At 44.2% G+C, this 19,945-nt stretch overlaps 1 protein-coding gene and 1 long non-coding RNA gene across 2 annotated transcripts; one reads left to right on the forward strand and one right to left on the reverse strand.

The window, feature by feature from the left end:
* Window positions 1–1,527: 1,527 nt before the first annotated feature.
* LOC310717933 (trinucleotide repeat-containing gene 6C protein-like) lies at window positions 1,528–17,080 on the reverse strand. The gene is given in 20 exon segments (XM_083526349.1): window positions 1,528–1,999; window positions 3,599–3,738; window positions 3,860–3,933; window positions 4,496–4,705; window positions 5,007–5,156; window positions 5,254–5,436; window positions 5,702–5,833; window positions 6,039–6,282; window positions 6,796–6,879; window positions 7,788–7,907; window positions 8,485–8,604; window positions 8,741–8,878; window positions 8,989–9,104; window positions 9,196–9,253; window positions 9,936–10,013; window positions 10,369–10,532; window positions 10,701–10,886; window positions 12,911–14,844; window positions 14,846–15,017; window positions 17,035–17,080. Coding segments are annotated over 20 exon segments (4,662 nt in total). The 5' UTR covers window positions 17,066–17,080; the 3' UTR covers window positions 1,528–1,671.
* LOC310718021 lies at window positions 17,008–17,969 on the forward strand. The gene is made up of 2 exons (XR_014531037.1): window positions 17,008–17,130; window positions 17,166–17,969. It is a non-coding gene; the product is annotated as an uncharacterized lncRNA (long non-coding RNA).
* Window positions 17,970–19,945: the final 1,976 nt, after the last annotated feature.

A 19,945-nucleotide genomic window follows, 5' to 3' on the forward strand; every position in this document is an offset into this window, starting at 1 on the left:
CCAGAAATGTGCAGTACGAGCAAAAAGAAACACATGAGCTCCAACCTTTTTCCTGCCGGAGCTGCGGAGATGCGCGAGGTGTTGATTTGGCTTTGATTAGTGACAAGGAACAAAAAAAGAAAAAAAAGAAAAAAAGAGGTTCCACGTGTTCTGTGGACGTGTTAGAAATCGTTCACTACGTAGTGCACTAATCCTGCAGGCGCTCAGAAAGTCCCCCACAATGCACTGGGACACGCAAGTCTCTGGAATGCTGGACGTTACAATTACCCATAATGCATCGGGACATGTGTGTGTGAGAAGGGAACAGGAAGTAGAGCACCGCTCGGGGGCGGGTCTCGAGTTTCTGAGGGGAAACGGACGACGGCGAGGAGTCATGCGATATTCCGTGCGGTTGTGACATCACAAGTTAACGCCCACTGATGTGACGTCACAGCGTTCCGACATCACGGCATTCCGACATCCACAGTAATGTAATTTACTGAAACATTACGGAATTCTTTAGGGAATACTGAGTCACGTGACATCCGACAGGACCAACCGCGTCGCAGCATCCCATCACCATGACGACATTTGACCCTGCGGCATCCCGTCCCGCGTCCTGATCCGTAACTGGTCCTGTTTTCCGGCGGCGTTCCCCCGAACACGGCGAAGGCCATAAACCAGAGTGAAATCAGGAAAACATTCATTTCGATGTGTTTTTTTAAACCAGAAAGAAGTAAAACTGCACTGCGAGCTTCAGTCTGATTGTAGATTCGGTCGCTTCAATGCAAAAAAACGGAATTTTAAAAATAGTCTTTTCCTTTTTCCGAATCACTCCGTCTCTCTCTCACCTCATAAGTGCTTAATCACATCAGTTCATAGATCAGATTCAAACCCAAAAACATTGATTTCTCTCTTTTTTACTGCATTTTGAGAAGATTTTGGTGTTGAAAGCAGAGTCTCTCTTTTTTTTCCCACCGCCGTATCGAATTCCTCCGTCTGAAGAGACAGAGAGAAAAGTGTGCATGGATTTGGGACGCAGCCGCCCATGAGTCTTTATATAGAACAGATTCAAATGTAAAAAAGGAGCTTCAGCGAGGACGGATGATGATGATGATGATGATGATGATGATGATGATGATGATGAAGGATATATTGCACAATGCATCACACGGACACGGAGTTTTCTTGGTTTTTGTAAATCCGCTTGATGTTCAGCACTGAAATCCGTAATGCCGAGAAACTTCACGCATGTTTGGTCGAAATCCTTTAGATACACTTTTTTTTTTTGTACATTTTCTTGGTTGTTGTAAAATTGGGAGGGAAACACGTCTCCGATTGGCCTTTTTCTTCTCCCTCGTTGAAATCGTTGGCTCAGTAACTCAGATATAAAACGTTCTAAACATCTTTTATAAAAACAAACTGTAAAAAAAAGCTGATACTTTAAGGCTGATACGTTTCTGAAGAAAAAAGAAATCTGGGAGAAGATAAAGAGGTTAAAGCAGGAGTTGTGAAGAGACAGCGAGGCTGGTGGGGGTTTTCTTCCTCTTTCTTTCTTTCTCTTTTCTTTTTTTTTTTTTTTTTTTTTTTACATTTTTCTTTTTCTACTTCTAATAAAAAATAAAAATAAAAACAGTTCCAGATAAAGTGATTATCTTCACACTGATGATTATTTCTTTCTTCTCCACTCTTCTACATGTTCTCTCCGTTCAGCAGGTCTCCGGGGAGCAGTGTGTTTGCGGGGACCGGACTTCCCATCACTCGACTCTCCTCCGTGTTTATTGGTCCCCACAAACTGGAGTACGGCTGCTGGACTCCGCCCCACAGCAGCTCCGCCCCCGATCCGTTAGATCCGCCCCCTGGGTTACTGCCCCCCTTAGTGTTGGATGTGCCCCACTGCCCCAGGGCAGGGTGGGTGGAGCTGCCAGAGGGAGGAAATGATTGAGCCTGAGAGAAAAAACGAGTCACTTCCTCCTCTCCGGCAAACTCTGCCAAGATGGTGGTATTACCCAGAACGCACCTGGGCAAAGAGAGGGGGCGGGGCAGCACATGTTAGACAGGCAGGCAGACAGGCAGACAGGTACATAGACAGATACAAAACTGTGTGTGTGTGTGTGTGTGTGTGTGTGTGTGTGTGTGTGTGTGTGTGTGTGTCCATGTTAGTGTGAGAGTGATGAGAGTGTGTGTGTGTGTGTCCATGTTAGTGTGAGAGTGATGAGAGTGTGTGTGTGTGTGTGTCCATGTTAGTGTGAGAGTGATGAGAGTGTGTGTATGTGCATGTGTGTGTGTCCACGTTATTGTGAGAGTGATGAGATTGTGTGTGTGTGTGTGTGTGTGTGTGTGTGTGTCCACGTTATTGTGAGAGTGATGAGAGTGTGTGTGTGTGTGTGTGTGTCCACGTTATTGTGAGAGTGATGAGATTGTGTGTGTGTGTGTGTGTGTGTGTGTGTGTCCACGTTATTGTGAGAGTGATGAGAGTGTGTGTGTGTGTGTGTGTGTCCACGTTATTGTGAGAGTGATGAGATTGTGTGTGTGTGTGTGTGTGTGTGTGTCCACGTTATTGTGAGAGTGATGAGAGTGTGTGTGTGTGTGTGTGTGTCCACGTTATTGTGAGAGTGATGAGAGTGTGTGTGTGTGTGTGTGTGTCCACGTTATTGTGAGAGTGATGAGATTGTGTGTGTGTGTGTGTGTGTGTGTGTGTGTGTGTGTCCACGTTATTGTGAGAGTGATGAGAGTGTGTGTATGTGCATGTGTGTGTGTCCACGTTATTGTGAGAGTGATGAGATTGTGTGTGTGTGTGTGTGTGTGTGTGTGTGTGTGTGTGTCCACGTTATTGTGAGAGTGATGAGAGTGTGTGTGTGTGTGTGTGTGTGTCCACGTTATTGTGAGAGTGATGAGATTGTGTGTGTGTGTGTGTGTGTGTGTGTGTGTGTCCACGTTATTGTGAGAGTGATGAGAGTGTGTGTGTGTGTGTGTGTGTCCACGTTATTGTGAGAGTGATGAGATTGTGTGTGTGTGTGTGTGTGTGTGTGTGTGTCCACGTTATTGTGAGAGTGATGAGAGTGTGTGTGTGTGTGTGTGTGTCCACGTTATTGTGAGAGTGATGAGTGTGTGTGTGTGTGTGTGTGTGTCCACGTTATTGTGAGAGTGATGAGATTGTGTGTGTGTGTGTGTGTGTGTGTGTGTGTCCACGTTATTGTGAGAGTGATGAGAGTGTGTGTGTGTGTGTGTGTGTCCACGTTATTGTGAGAGTGATGAGATTGTGTGTGTGTGTGTGTGTGTGTGTGTGTGTCCACGTTATTGTGAGAGTGATGAGAGTGTGTGTGTGTGTGTGTGTGTCCACGTTATTGTGAGAGTGATGAGTGTGTGTGTGTGTGTGTGTGTGTCCACGTTATTGTGAGAGTGATGAGATTGTGTGTGTGTGTGTGTGTGTGTGTGTGTGTGTGTCCACGTTATTGTGAGAGTGATGAGAGTGTGTGTGTGTGTGTGTGTGTCCACGTTATTGTGAGAGTGATGAGAGTGTGTGTGTGTGTCTGTGTGTGTGTGTGTCCACGTTATTGTGAGAGTGATGAGAGTGTGTGTGTGTGTGTGTGTGTGTGTGTGTGTGTTTGTGTCTCACATGTGCAGTGATTTCTGAGCTTTAGCTGCTTCCTCTTTAGAGCTGTAGCGCACCAGCGCGTTCCCCTGCGGCAGACTGAGGTGGAAGGTAATAAGAGGACCGTGCTGCATACACAGAGTCCTCAGAGTGGAACCATCGATCTGTAACACACACACACACACACACACACACACACACACACACACACACAATCACTACACTAACTCTCTTATATCAGGCCTGACTGGGCTGTGTTCCAAATCAGGGACAAAGTGCACTTACCTGAGGAGTGAGATTCCGCAGCACGAGCCAGCTACTGGTCCTGCTGGAGCTCTCGGAATTCCACCCAGCACTCTCTGAGAGAGAGAGAGAGAGAGAGAGAGAGAGAGAGAGAGAGAGAGAGAGAGAGAGAGAAAGTTAATGCGATAATGTTTTTTTATACATTTAAAATGTCAGGAAAGGAAAGAAAAAACATAAGAACATACAGAGAAGTGAGAGAGAGAGAGAGAGAGAGAGAGAGAGAGAGAGAGAGAGAGAGAGAGAGAGAGAGAGAGAGAGAGAGAGGATGGAGAGAATCAGGAAAGATTTGGGAAAGACAGAAGAGTGGATTAAGAGAAGGATGACACACAACAAAGAAAAGAAAAGGGAGCAAATGGAAACATTAAATAGAAAGTGAAAGCGGAGGAACAGAGGAAATAAAAAGTAAAAGAATCCTAAGAAAAAAAAGGGGGGGGGATGGGGGGGGAGAGAAAGGGAAGAAAGAAATAGTAGGTAAGAGAGATAATTGAAGAGAGGATGGTAATGAAAGAGAAAGAGAGGACAGGATAAAAGTAAGAAGGAGTCACAGGAAGAGAAAAGAAGGAAAGAAAGGAGGGATAATAAAGAAAGATAAATACAGCGAGAGAAGAGAGGGGGAACCTGAGTTGTAGTCTCTGCTCCAGCTGTTGCTCAGAGCTCCTGGTGTCCAGTTAGTGTTGTGTTTGTTATGAGTGAGACCCGGTGGGGGGCGGGGCACTGATCCAGAGCTCCGCCCACCCACAGGAATCTTCCACCTCTCATTGGAGAGTGAAGCCTGAGTGTGTGAGACGGAACCTGTAGACCAGTTGGACTTCATGTCTAACAGTTTACCTGCAGGAGACGGAGAGGAGACGTCACACCAAATTACACAGCACATCTGTCTGTCTCTCTGTCTGTCTGTCTTTGTAGCTGTCTCTGTCTGTCTGTCTGTCTTTCTATCTGTCCATCTGTCTATCTCTCTGTCTATCTACCTGTCAGTCTATCTCTTTCTCTGTCTGTCTAGTTGTCTGCCTGTCTAGCTGATTCTCTACCCATCTGTCTGTCTGTCTGTCTGTCTGTCTGTCTGTCTGTCTGTCTATCTCCTAATCAGGGCACAGCCGATTAGATTTTTGACAGCTGATTTCACACACACCTCCGTTCCTGTCCCGCAGCAGGTAGCGATTAACGTCCTGTATATTGGTGTTGATTGTGGGGCAGCCGGAAACACTTCCTGGGGTTACGTTGGGGTCAGACTCGGGGTCGATATTCTGCAGCCCTTTCCAGGGAACTCCAGGACAAAACTCTGAAACAAAAAAAACAAAATAAAGATGAACAGTGATATTCCCTGCCTTCTAAAATAAATCCGATCTCGATGTTATTCTTCACTGTAGCTCTGTTACCCGGAGGCCAGTTGACGTTCGTCCCGTTGGCCAGCTTATCGCTAGTGGTTTTGCCTGGGGGCCAGCTCTCTGGTGCCCCCAAGGGGCTGCTGGGAGACTGGCAGCTGGACATCAGACTATACGGAGTGAAAGAATCCTCAATCACCGGTTTAATGTTGGCAGTGTGACTGGAGGAGGGAGCACCTGAGAGAGAAATCACATCTACACTCAAATCATATACTAAAAAATCTATCCATCCATCTACCTATCTATCTCTCCACTCATCTATCTATTTATCCATCCATCCACTCATCTATCTATCTACCTATCTATCTCTCCACTCATCTATCTATTTATCCATCTATCCACCCATCTATCATTATAAATAAGTGGACTGAGTGGTGAAGGTGTTGAATGGGGATTTAATGAGGATTTGATGGGGATATTACTGATAGTCACTCAGACGTACTGGAGTTGGTGGTGGTGCTGATGGAGTCCATGGAGCTGGTGTGGGTCCACTGGGACAAGCGAGACTGAGGCTGAGGCTGAGCGTCCTTCAGAGCATCCATGCAACCTACACCCACACTCCCATTCAATCCCGCTGCACACACGCACGCACGCACGCACACACGCGCACACACGCACACACACGCACACACACGCACACACACGCACACACACGCACACACACGCACACACACGCACACACACGCACACACATATCCAGTTAAATAAAAGCTTTGCTGTATGTAACAGAAATATTTCCTGTGCTTTAGGAACCCAGAGACTGGAGGAGAGTCTCTTACACAGAGAATACGAGCTGAAGGAGCTGGGAGACGTGTGTGGCTCTTTGGTGTGCAGGTCAGACATGGAGAGGCCTGTAGGAGCCTGAGAGTTTCCTGGGAACGTGTCCAGGTTCGATTTGCTGAGGCTGGGGTATGAGTGGGAGGACGACGCCTGGTTCTGCTGCTGCTTCATCAGCAAGGCCTGAGCTAACTGCCTCTGGTGCTGCTGAATCTGCTGCTGCATGTTTGAGATTGTACGTGCAACCTGCCGAGGAGGAGACAGCAGGAGATCAGGGGTTTATACACGTGTACAGAAGAAGGACGTGTAACATTTGCAGTGTGGATTTTGGGATTTGGTATGTGGGGGTAAAAACACTGGGTGGAATTCTGGAATAAATGATGGTGTATAAAGAACATTGGGGCAGAAGGTTGGGGATTAATGTTGGGGAAAAGGTTTGGTTCTGAATACTAACGATAAGTAGGTTTGAATTAACATGTTGGAGAAATAATATCCTGGATCCATAGGGGTGAACCTGGGCAGGAATTCTTGGATAAAGCTGTTTGGATCAGGATGTCAGGAATGATTATAATTGTGATAAAATGCAGGTGTAAATGTTTTGGGACAGAGTGAAGTCTTAGGTAGAACGAGGAGGAAAATACTGGGATTAAATATGTTGACACTTAAATGTGGTTTGGACAAAGGTGTAGATGGAAAAAATGTTGTGTGTGTGTGTGTGTGTGTGTGTGTGTGTGTGTGTGTGTGTGTGTTTTTCCTCACTTGCTGCTCCTGTTGTCTAATGGGACCAGAAACATTTCGCTGAGCTTGCATCATCTGCTGCTGAATCTGCAAACGCTGATATGCCTGAGAGAGAGAGGGGGGATATTAAAGAGAAAATGTGTCATGCCCACTACATTTCTAAACACCTGAATAAAGAGACAAAGAAGAGTAAAAAAAAAACCCTGTTCCTTCATCACTTCTTCTATAACTTCCTTTTATTTCAAATCATTCTCATTCACTTTTCCCATCCTGATTATATATAATACAAGCTTAATGTTCACCATCAGGGTTTTCCAAACTACAGCCTAAAAACTCTAGAATACGTCTTTCCCTGCATGTGGACCCGGCCCCCTAAACAGTGCCAGAGATACACTTTGTAAATGTAATTTTTAATCTGTTTTATTCATATTATATCTGTATTTAATTTTAAAGGTCGGCTTTCAAAATAAATGTACTTCAGTTATTAAAAGAGGTCGAGGAACCGATAGTCGACCGCTGGAACTATCGGCTTAGTTTTTCCTGCTTCTGGTCCGCTGTCATTACGAGAGCGGCCTCTAGAGGCGAATCACTGCTGCGACGTGCAGAACAAAATAATAAACTAATTTATCATTAGGAGGCAAAATAAATACATTTATCATAATAAACTCTCCACAATAACACTGCTAGTCACTCCGGCCCGGGGCTTTTTCTGGTACAGACCCCATTAAAGAAAGGAATAATGATGTGTCTCTTACAGAAAAAAACCTGTTCTACAGTAATAAAATACTGGACTACTAATGTTGGAATAACGTTTTGGAAATATGGGAATTCTGAAATATCAGGATATAAATATTGACAAATGTCGGAAAACAGGAATTATAACGCCGCTACTATCCGTTACTAATTCGGTCACTATGTTACTCTGAATTCCCATAATAATAAGATCCCTCATTCTATCGTTTTATTCAATCTTCCCATCGCTCCCTCTCTCTTTCTCCCATTCCTTCTCTCACCATCTGCAGTTGTTGGAGTTGGTAGAGCAGGGTCATCTGCTGAGGATTTATCGGTGAGGTTAAAAGTGCAGGATTCAGGCCAATGTTTTTTGCTGCAAACTGCAAGAGCTGTGCTTGAACCTGAACAACAAGAACAGATGAGAGAACATTACAAATCACAGCCACTGGAGAGCTTCAGTGGATAAAGTCATGAATGGGATACAGTATGACTGGGAATAAAATGCTGGGTGCAAAGCGATTGGATACCGATGGGATTTTAATTAAATGCTCAGCTGATATGTTGGGAAACAGTATGGGGGTCAGTACTGTTTAATTGAAACGCTGGATCGGAATGTCGGGGGTCAGTACTGTTTAATTGAAACGCTGGATCGGAATGTCGGGGGTCAGTACTGTTTAATTGAAACGCTGGATCGGAATGTCGGGGGTCAGTACTGTTTAATTGAAACGCTGGATCGGAATGTCGGGGGTCAGTACTGTTTAATTGAAACGCTGGATCGGAATGTCGGGGGTCAGTACTGTTTAAATGAAACGCTGGATCGGAATGTCGGGGGTCAGTACTGTTTAATTGAAACGCTGGATCGGAATGTCGGGGGTCAGTACTGTTTAATTGAAACGCTGGTCCGGAATGTCGGGGGTCAGTACTGTTGGGATACGATGTTGGGTTGGAAGTTTTGGGGCAAAAAAACATTTAGCACACCTGAGGGGAGAGAAACTGAGGCACTTGAGCACGTAGTGGGGGATGATGGGTGGAGTTTAGTGCTTGAGGGGGTGGAGCCCTGGATTGTGCTGCTCCGTTGCTGCCAAATATTCCATTCATCTGTGAAAGACAGGATTATTTTCAATTGTGTAAATTACAAATTAAATAAATGCTTTACAAAAAAATACAAATGTAATATAATCGATAACAGACACAAGCAATACTACACGTGTGTGGAAATGGTATTAACACTCACTTGTCTGCTGTTCAAGTTTTGCATTAATCCTGGTGAGACTCCGCCCATTCCGTGGCTAGAAAGGCTGCTATTGGTCAGTTTGAGGCCAGGAGAATGAATAAAGGGTGATGTGGGCGTGTCATCCGATAATCCGCCGTCCTTATAAACACAGCAGGAGAACAGGAAAACTTGGGTCAATTCAGGAAATGCTTTTACCCCTGTGTGTGTGTGTGTGTGTGTGCGTGTGCGTGTGTTTTAAAGCACAGTACCTTTTCCAGGAAGGAATTTCGGTCCAGTGACGAGTCTTTCGAAAGGTTTGGAGGGCGACACAACAGCGTCCTCATCCCTCGCTTTTCTCCGTCGCTCTTTTTCTCCAACAGAGCGCCTAAAGACAGACGGAAAAATGAGCCAAAATGTGTGTGTGTGTTTGTGTGTGTGTGTGTTTGTGTGTAAATATGTGTGAGTTTGGCACTTACTCATAGCCTGGTCCAGATTCATGTTGTTACTTCTCAGTGCCTCCTCTGCAGGATCCCTCTGAAACACACACACACACACACACACACACACACACACACACACACACACACACACACACACACACACACACACACACACACACACACAGAGACACACAGAGACACACAGAGAGAGAGAGAATTAAAAAGCCCAATTAACAGTCTGGTTAAAATGAATGGAAAGTTGATTAAAAGGGAATTTAAGGCGGTATTTAAATGATGAGAAGATTCAGGTGGATTTTAAATAGAGAAGTTAAATAAATAAAAAGTGAGGATTATATTTAATGTAGGGTTGAAAGTGAAATTGGTTGGATGCACAGAGCAGCGTTTAAAGTGGATTTAAGGCTGTGTTTTGGATACTTGTGAGATATATTTAAGGCGGGATTTCGGATGTTTGTGAGATATTTAATTTAATATTTAAAACTTAATGTGGATATAAAGTTGCATTTAGGAGAGAATTAGGGTGATATTTTAGCTGGATTTAAAGAAAATATACAACATGGGCATTACAAGGTATTTAAGGAGGTATTTAAAGTGGTATTACATTTTAATAGGCCTCTACATTTCATTTTTGAAACAGCAGGGTATAAAGTTTTTTGGAAACATTTTCTGCGCAGTTTATATTTGCGAGTGTTTAATCTTTAAGCGATTTCACATGAGGACATGCGGATCTGATTATGATGTTATATTCAGTCGCTTACAGGGAAGCCCATGTCCGTGAGCTGTTTGATCAGTCGGTTCATGATCCAAACTTCATCTTGTTTGGTCGCGATTTTGCCCTGAAGGAAAATAAAACCCACACAAATTTTTGATATTTAAGTAAATAAGTAAAATAAAATGACTACAAAACAAATCATTAAAAATCACAATAAACACTAGCGATTTCAACAGATTATGAATCACTTGACAAGCCTATAGCATGATTTTAATTATAATTGACTGTATATGTTAAGAAATAAATATAGAAATCAATTAAATAAATATTAAAACTGATATTTCTATACTTAAAATAATAGGTGTTACATTTAAGTTTTTTTTTTTTACCCCAGAAAAGCATTTTAACACAAATGTAACGCCTCATTGCCCCAATCTGTCACCACATGAGGTTCATGAAGGTCTGTAAACAGGTCGTACCTTCTGCAGTCCTTTCTTGGGCTGATTCCAAGAACTACAGGAAGAACTGTTGTCCTGGGAGGTGGGGCTAGTCCACATGTCCCCGTCCTCAGCGTCCCATTTGCTGGCGCTAACACCAAGCTCCTCCCCACTGGACCCCCAGCTGTCTTGCATAGATTTGGGGGCTGTAAGAAAAAAATTTAATAAAATAAAAATCAGAATTTCCTTAAAATAAATTTTGGACAATTTCTAGGATGTGTAGTCTGACCACCAGGTGTCAGTGTGGTTGAGAAACATCATTACCATGCTTGACGTAGCATACAAAAAAAAAAAAATAAATGTCCAGATCTCACCTGGTTTAGAGGTTCCTGAGCCTCTGCCGTAGGATCCACCGGATTCGTGGCTGTTTTCTCCCCAGACTCCGGCTGGTTTGTGTGACTTCGTCCAGGCGCCAGTGCCGTTATCCACCGCGGCGTTTGAGGAATCCGGTTCCCCCCAGGACTCGGGTTTGGTCTGAATGTTTGGGAGCTCCCCCCAACCTGCAAACAAACAGCCTGCTTACTAACTAGCATGGAAAGCTAGTCATATTTTTCTAGGCCATTTAGATTTCTTATCTTCCTGAGTTTTAGCAAAATAAATAACATTTCGGATATTTTATGGAGATTGTACTATTATTACATTTTTCCTGTAAACAACTAAGAATTAAATCAACACCGAATGGTATCGGGTGCTCTTTAAAATTCAGTGTTTTCACCAAGAAACACATTTTTCATTTAAAAACTCCAGACTTTTCAAGACTTAAATATCCAGACTTTCCTGAAGATATTTAACACCATATTTAACATTTGAAATAAGGATTTTAAATTCCAGCATGCGTTTCGTAACAAACTCTGACGTTTGCTATTATATTAACAAATAATAGCCGGAGGGTTGTAGCTACTGCAGCTCATACAAATAAACACCAAACCACATTCAATGCTCAGCATTTCATTAAAACTGCACTTCTAAAACAGTGCAATGATAATCCTTTATAAATTAAATTTTCAATCCTACAACAACCGAAGGATTGTTCATGTACAATTCACCAGGAAACTACAAAACAGAATTTAAATCCATTAACAAAAACACCTTTTGGCCATGCTCACACTGATACATTTTTTAAAAAACGCATATTTTCCTCAACGATTTTTGCCTTCCGTCCACACGGAGGCGCTGTTTCCAGTCAATGAAAACGTAGCTTTCTGAAAGCACCTTCCAAAGTGGATAAATGTGAAAATGCCGTTTTGGCGCCGAGGCGTGGAGTGTGTGCGGAACAGAGGCTTTAGAAAACGATGAAATATCTTTAGTCATTGGCACGAAGTTTCAAAGAGCCGGAATGTAAATAAATGACAGGCGGAAAGGACACGGGTCCAAACGTCATACGTTTTGGGGAGACCTGTTTACAGACGTTTCAGTGTGAACGAGCAAGCTTTGGGAAACGACAGATACCGAAAGTGTGGACCCGGAGTTTTTTCGTTTTTTTTTACACAAAAACGCAGTTATAAGCCTTTGTTATAAAATCTTTTATATTTTTTTAATCTATTACAAATTCTTAATTTTAAAATATCAGATAGATCAATAGTAAAGAAACACAAACATCTGTCGATATTCAGTATTTTTAACACCCCCCCCATAAATCTAGACCTCGAAAATCACAACTCAAATTCCATCCTTTTTTATACTTTTCCAAAATGCATATGAAAAGTGAAGAAACCTGATGTAAGTTACGTTTTACAGTGAGCTATTTCATCTTTCATTTCTCTGAGCCTGATACCAGAAACGAAAACTTCCTCTTTGACCTGGCACCCGAGGATTTGTTTGCATCATTCTGTAGAAAAATAAACGCTGTAACACAATCTGATCAACGCAAAATGAAGCACAGAGCTCACACTCAGGAAATGGGGGCGGCGGCGGGGGGGGGGACAGACAGCAAACGTCTTTGTCTGCCATCGTTCCTGAAAGCTGCCAAGAACAGAAATAGAAAGCTTTCATGGGGCCGGGAGCAGGGCCCAAGGGCCGATTCTGCCGAGCCAAACACAAGGTGGACGTGTCTTTTTAACTGCAGGACGCAGGCCAGCTGGCAGCAAAGCAGCACAGAGTGCATGCCATCACACGGTTCTGTTCAAGCATTGAAACAGAACGCCTGCATCAAGCTCACTCCTGACAGCCGGGATAGTGCCAGCTCCAGAGAATATCTCCACAAACTTCAAGCTCTCATTACATTCACACACACCAGAGATTTAGTAGATTTCTTTAGATTTAAAACAGGATGCTGCTGCTGAGTTCTGGATTTTCTGATCAGTCAGGTGGTGTTGATTCGTTTTCTCCAACAGCAGCTCTGATGGACATTTTTATACTAACAGCTCATTCACATTGGGTTGTACAGGGGTTACTGTATGGAGAACTTTATTTTACATTCATGGTAGGAGCCCATGTTTACAGTTTATAGTCATGCTGTACTTGGCTAATCAGTACACAATGATTTGATTCCTAAACAAAAGGTAAAAAAAATCACTTCACTTACCTGGGTTTACCTTGGGCATCCTGTTTTGAGGAGGTCCTAGCTGGTTAGAAGAACCCCTGTTGTTGCCCTCAGAGTGGTTCGAAGTCTGACCATGGCTGTGGTGGTTAGGCCCTGTGTGGTTGACGCTGTTTCCCCCATTGTTGCTGGTAGGTAGGTTGCCCTGTGAGGAGGGGTTATTTTTGTCCCACATGTTTACACAGGTTCTGTAAGAATTAGGGTCTCCCCAAGTCGCGGTTCCATCATCAATCTCCATTTTTCTTCGGACTGAGGAAGGCGAGGGTTCTTCCCAGCCTGAAGACTCATCCCCTGGATCCTGCCTTCCTGTGGGCCTCCAGCTAGAACCACTCTGCTTTACAGAGTTTGGGCCACCCCAAGAACCCATGGATTCTTGAGGATTTTTTCCACTCCAACCTTGGACAGGACCATTTGAGCGTTGGGAGTCACGCCAATTTTCTCCTCCTGGTGGAGCTGTTTTCCCCCAGCCCTTCTGGGATTCTTTCCAGCTCCCTCCAGCTCCATCCCAAGAGGAACTACGAGAATCTTCCATCCTCCCTTCTGAAGGCTCTCCCCACTCTCTGTTTGCACAGTTTCCCCAGCCAGATGAAGAATTGGGCCCATTTCCACCAGGTTGTGACTTTAATTGGGAAGGGCCATCATCCCAAGTTGACTTTTCCTCAGATCTCCAAAACTGGCCACTTGAACCATTGGTGTTGGGGGCATCTTGCACTGGTTCACCCCAATTCCCAACAGAACTATTAGACACTTTCTTATTAGCAGGTGGTTCTTCCCAACCAGGACTTGCCTGATTTGTTGGCGAGGACGATCCTCCCCAGCGTGGTGTCGGCATAACTCGGGAAAGCCCCTCGGTTTTGCTCCCAGACTCCATCCTAGGAGGCACATTTTGACTGGGATTGGCACATCCTGCATGAGGTGGTGATCCAGTTGAAGGTGCATTAGAGGAATTACCCCAAGCTTCAGTGCCACCCTCATCCTTTGAGCCAAGATTTTCATCCATTTCCCAGACTGTGTGCTGCCGTACAGGGGTTTGTCCCCAACCGGAGTTGCACAGCACACGAGGATCTAAGTCTGGCCTTGGCAAAAGTGGTAGGTCCATACTGGAGGACATTTCTTTCCGTCCTTCACGTCCTTCACTGCTGTCCTTGCTACCTTCACTGCCTGGAGCATCAGTTCCCCAGGAATTCATCGACTCTTGAGTCTGACCATTTATCCCATCCCATGCAGTACCTTCAGTACTTGACTGTTTATTCCAGTGGCCCCAGTTTGAATCACTTCCCCCCTGTCCCCAAGAGGAGATGCCACCAGAATCCCAGCCTGAGTCTTTTGATTCTCCACTCTTGCTGTCATTGTTACCCCACCGGGCAGTACCATCTCCAGTCGCTGGCTCGGTGGGAGACTGACTCATATTTCTCCCCCAACTTTCCACAGGGCTCATTGGCTCTGTCTTAGTGTTCAGTCCGTCGGTTTTAAGATTTGGAGCTTTCATGCTGAAAGTCATGCTTGTTGGGGACTGGTGTTGCTCTGGGGTGTCTGGGTTTCCCCAAGCGCAGTCCCCTACAAGGTTTCCATTTCCGTTGGTGCCTTGAATAGGTGCAACACCTCCTGGGCCACAGACGCTGGATGGGACAGAGCTTGACCCACCCCCCATATTCCCAGGCCTGGATCCCACACCTGGGCCCTCGTGTCCAAGTATAGGCCATGCGGCAGGGTTGGCACTGGGGTTCAAGTTTATATTCGAAGATCCCCAATTGGACGGGCCTCTGTTACCCATGGACGAATCAGATTTGCCCTCAGAGGCCCAACCTCTGTTGGGGCCACCCTGACTAGAGAACATACTTGAGGAGTGATTAACACTGGCTTTGTTGATTGGGTAGTGGCTGTGCTGGCTCGCCCCTGTCGCCATACTCATGCTGCTTCACAAAAGGGTCAGCATCCAAGACCCATTCTAACGATGTGGAATTGGAAGTTGTAGTTTCCTTTTCATCAACAATCACTTGATCGCAATTGACACGAATGCGGCGGGTGGTGATGTGGTCACCCCAGGGCGAATTCTCATGCTGGATTCCCTGGTCACTCTGATTAGGCAGCACTGTAAAGAATCAAGAAGATAATCAGATGCATAAAAAAGAGGTGTTTCCACAATATAGCCATGTTTACGTGAAGCGTAATGAATAATTTATGTATAATAAAAAACAAACAATAATGTAAGGCAAAAAGATTACAAAAACAACCAAGACCTGTGAATCTACAGCTGCATTGATAAAATCTCAGACTGTTGAAAAACACTTCAACACAGAAAAAAGTACATGACAGTGATCTATGACTTTTTCCATTCCACTACACCAGATATTCGTCACACATGCCTCGGCATATCACAGTGCTCCCTGAACCGTGCCACTGGTAATATTAGATGAAGCACATATCCATATATATAAAACACATTTTCAGAAGCATCTGGAAAAGAAGCACCATTACTCATTTCTCCCCCAGACCTGCACGGAAAGCTAAAGTGGAAACGGAGGTTCATTTATTTGCATGAAACCGAAAACAGTCCCTCATCAATCATTCCACACACTCCGCTTGCTTGCTAGAAACCTCTAAACCATGTCGCTACTGTAGATCACCATAGGCTCGCAGAGATCGAAATCGATGTGTAGTTTATTTCTTAGGCAGCGTAATCAATCACAAACCAGCGGGTAATCAATAGTGTTGTGGAATGATGGTGGAAAAGAGGCTGGAAGGCATCGATCTCAGAATGCAAACAAGAGCGAGACCGAGAGAGAGCGCACGTTTACTTCCCGAAAGGCAAAATTCTATTAATTATTCATTAATTAAGCCATAAAAAAAAACTGCTTTTTTTTTTTGCTAGAGCTAGCACCATGAATGGGTTTTTTTCTGTCTTACCTTCAAGCTTTGTTCCATAAAAGCTGCATAATTTAATGCAACCATCAATCAGAGAACTCTACGTTTAACCTCATGAAAAAAAAAAAAAATTAACCCGCTTCCTCGGAATATGTTTCTCCTTCATGGTCGAGATTTTTATCCAAGATCCCCAGGCATCTTATCTCCTATGTCAGGCCTCGCCAAATTTCAGCTCAAACCACACCAGAAGATCCTTGCAGCCCAAACCCCGGGGCTCTGCGCTCGTAAGAAATGCTGCTTTTAAAATGAGGGACACAAACGAGGTACACGGCAACGCAGAAATTCAAACACCAGTCATATGATCACAACTCTTCAGTATATACAAAAATCTTGTTGTGAAAGAAACATTCACGCATCTGCAACTTCAATCCCGAGTCCGGAACCGGATCTAATCAGTAGTCACAACAGAGCCAGTTTTGATTGGTCGAGCGCCAGCTTTAGAGCCGAGATTGGACTTCGACAAAGGAGCACTTCACGTGTCGTTGTGTATTTCTGTAGAAAAAAATATCGTTTTCCAGGCTCCAGGATCAAACGGCTGCTTGAGCGAGAAGCAGGCGGAGAAACAGCGAGCGGCTGCTCAGGTCGAAACGAGTTAAACGGCTCGGACGCCCTTCACCTCGACTCGACTAGCAAAACCTGAAATGCCTTCAGAGCAGCGCTGGCATCCGTTCAGCACCTCGTCCTGCGCTCAAAAATTCTCATGAACAGAGAAGAAACCTGGAATTCCGAGACGATCCAAGAGAGTGGCGTCTTTTCCTGGCTCTCTCTCCGGAAAAAAAAAACAGGACGCCATTTTATCACAGCTGAAATGCTGCCAAGAGAAACGGCTTTCTGTCTCAATCGCTCTCTTTCTCTTCTCCCTTTTTATCCGTGTCCTCACACACTCCTCACACTCTCTCCTTTTCTCTCCTCTCACTTACAAGGACACGGAAAAACACACACACACACACACACACACACACACACACACACACACACACACACACACACACACAACACGATAAATTAATCATGTCCTGCACGCCGGCGTGGGTTTTTTGTTTGTTTGTTTTTACTTCCTTGTTTTGGTTTGCAAAGGACTCCGGGAGGAAAACAAAAACAGAAAAACATGATGAAAAGAGTAAAAGAGAGGGAAGATGGTGGGGGAAATGAGAGACGGATGAAAAAGTGTAAGTGAGTTGTACCTGGACCTGCGGAGAGCGTTGGAATGAGCATGCTAAGCAAAAAGAGGCTGTTTTTTTCCCCAGCTATCTGAGCTTCATGTTGAAACAGTGCCAGTAGTGTGTGTGTGTGTGTGTGTGTGTGTGTGTGAGAGAGAGAGAGATCCAAATCAAACAATATATATGGCGATATTCTTTGGGGTTCATAATTATCAGTAGCTAATACATCAGGGTTAGTGTGCTGGAGACCCTGCTCTAAACTTTACGCTAGAATATTGTAACAATGTAAAAAAACACACACATTCTTTTATTTCCTTTATGTGTTGCACTGATTTGGGGCCGGAGATACGCATAGTCTTACATTTGTGATGTCACTAAATAACCTCCTCAAGTTTCAGCCAATCAGATTCATTATTTAAATGATCAGAGAATCCAGAGTCTGATATACACATAAATACCATCATCACTCCAAAGTGGGCGTGTCCTAAACTATACACACTAGAGGTTGACTGGTTCATAGGTTTTGCAGATTAATCGGCACCGATAGTTGATTGCTGGAGCTGTTGTCAAAAATCTATAGTTTTTCCGGGTTGCTTCTGCGCCGGAGAAGGTCCGCTGTCAATATACAGTACGAAAGCGCCCTCTAGAGGCGAATCACTGACACTGAGTGATGTTTGTTTTGACACTTGAGACTGTGTGCTGTACCACATTCATGTTAGTTCATAGTGCAATAACTAAAGTTGACAAATAATCATAGAAAATTACCATAGTTTATTAATGTATTAGTAAATGTTGACGTTAACAAACAATAAACTAAACTTTTAAAACATTTATTAACTTCAGTTAACAATTGAATCTTACTTAAAATCTTAAAATGGACATCTTTAATGAAATCTTCATAAAATCCAGAGCATTGAAATGAAATGTACTTTTGTTTGTAATAAAGTTCAGTACTATTACATGGAGTGTTTGTTTCTTATCCAGTATCCATTTTATTAATGATCTTTTGAGTAATCGGGTGTCTGCCAGTATGATCCATCAGTAATATCAGTCGACCTCTAATACACACACACACACACACACACACGTTCTGACCTGTGAAGTGCAGGTGAGTGTGTTGATGGAACTCCTCTTTAATGGAGGAATTTCTTTGGAGGGGTTACGAGCAGGAAACTGCAGGGGCTCATTAGAAACTACGGAACAGGAAGTGCTACAGCGGCCATTAGGGCTGTTTATAAGGAAGTGAATGATTCTGAAAAACAACACAGGAGAAAAACGCTAAGGAAAAAATGTGGGCAAAAAACTCATTAACATGATTGCTTTCGGCCAATCAACTCGGATCTCCTCCTTTCCTGTTGGCCAATCATCTTAAGTTTCCTAATCCCTGATTGATCAATCAGCTCTGATTTGCTGCTTACCTGTTGATTCTTTCCCTTCTCTCTCTAAGCCAATCAGGCTGGACTTCCTGTTCCTCTCAACCAATCATCTCTCCCTATTTGCCAATGAGCTCAGCTCTCATTTCCATCGACCAATCAGAAAACTTCTTTCACCCACCCATTCAATCATCATTTCACAATCAACCAATCAGATCATACTTCCCCTACCTCATTAGCCAATCAGATCAAGCGTGCGTTCAACCACGACCAATCAGCTTTTTGTTCTACTTACTGTTGCCACCCTGTTTACAGCCAATGAGCTTGTGTGGCTCATCTCCCTGATGACCAATCAGATGTCACGGTGGTCTTTGTGACCCTCTCTCTCTCTCTGCCCCTGCCCCTCCCCCGCTCCGTCTCGCTCATTGTGCTCATTGTTTAGTACTGAATAAATTACAGGCGAGAGCGCAGACGCTGGGGCTTATGGGAGATTTTCTCACACTCCGTTGCCCCTAAACTGCCCCTCAAACCCCCCACAAGCCCCCTGCACCCCCCCTCCCCACCGTCTGTCTGTCTGCTGCATTAATACCCCTCCCCCCATTCTGCCCTTCCCCTGACTCGCATTTCTCATCTCTGCATTTCTATTACACACACACACACACACACACACACACACACACACACACACACACACAATAAATTCCTCATTTCATTACTGTGTGTGTAGCTTTGATAATTTATTATGTCTTTCCCCTATCTGTCTGTTTCTTTCCACCTCTCTCTCCTTCAGTCTCTCCTTCTCTCTCTGTCTCTGTCTCTCTGTGTCTCTCTCTCTCTCTCTCTTTCTTTCTGTCTCTCTCTCCCTCTGTCTCTCTCTCACTTTCTGTCTGTCTCTCTCTCTCTTTCTCTCTCTCTCTTTGTCTGACTCTCTTTCTCCTTGTGTCTGTCTCTCTGTCTCTGACTTTCTCTCTGTCCGTCTCTTTCTCTCTCTCTCTCTCTCTTTCTCTTTCTCTCTCTTCCTTTCTGTCTCTCTCTCTTTCTGTCTGTCTCTCTCTCTCTTTGTCTGACTCTCTGACTCTCTTTCTCCTTGTGTCTGTCTCTCTGTCTCTGACTTTCTCTCTGTCCGTCTCTGTCCGTCTCTCTCTCTCTCTCTCTCTCTCTCTCTCTCTTTCTCTTTCTCTCTCTTCCTTTCTGTCTCTCTCTCTTTCTGTCTGTCTCTCTCTCTCTTTCTCTCTCTCTTTGTCTGACTCTCTTTCTCCTTGTGTCTGTCTCTCTGTCTCTGACTTTCTCTCTGTCCGTCTCTCTCTCTCTCTCTAGGGTTAGGGACCATAAAACGTGACTTTTAGCTGTAAATCAGTCGCTAGAAGGACAACTTTTTAACAACCTGGGGGAAATGATTCGTAGTTCAGAGTTACCATGGCAACCACTTTTAGCTACAAGTTCGGAGGTAGTCGTCTCCCGTCTACAGACACCTACAAGGCGGTTCTAGGGTTTACTGCGGGAATAAAGCGGAAAAATTAACCGCGGCAACGGCTTTCGTCTAGCATCAGAAATCGGTTTCT

The sequence above is a fragment of the Silurus aristotelis genome (assembly GCF_946808225.1).
Source record: "Silurus aristotelis genome assembly, chromosome: 2".
NCBI lineage: Eukaryota > Metazoa > Chordata > Actinopteri > Siluriformes > Siluridae > Silurus > Silurus aristotelis.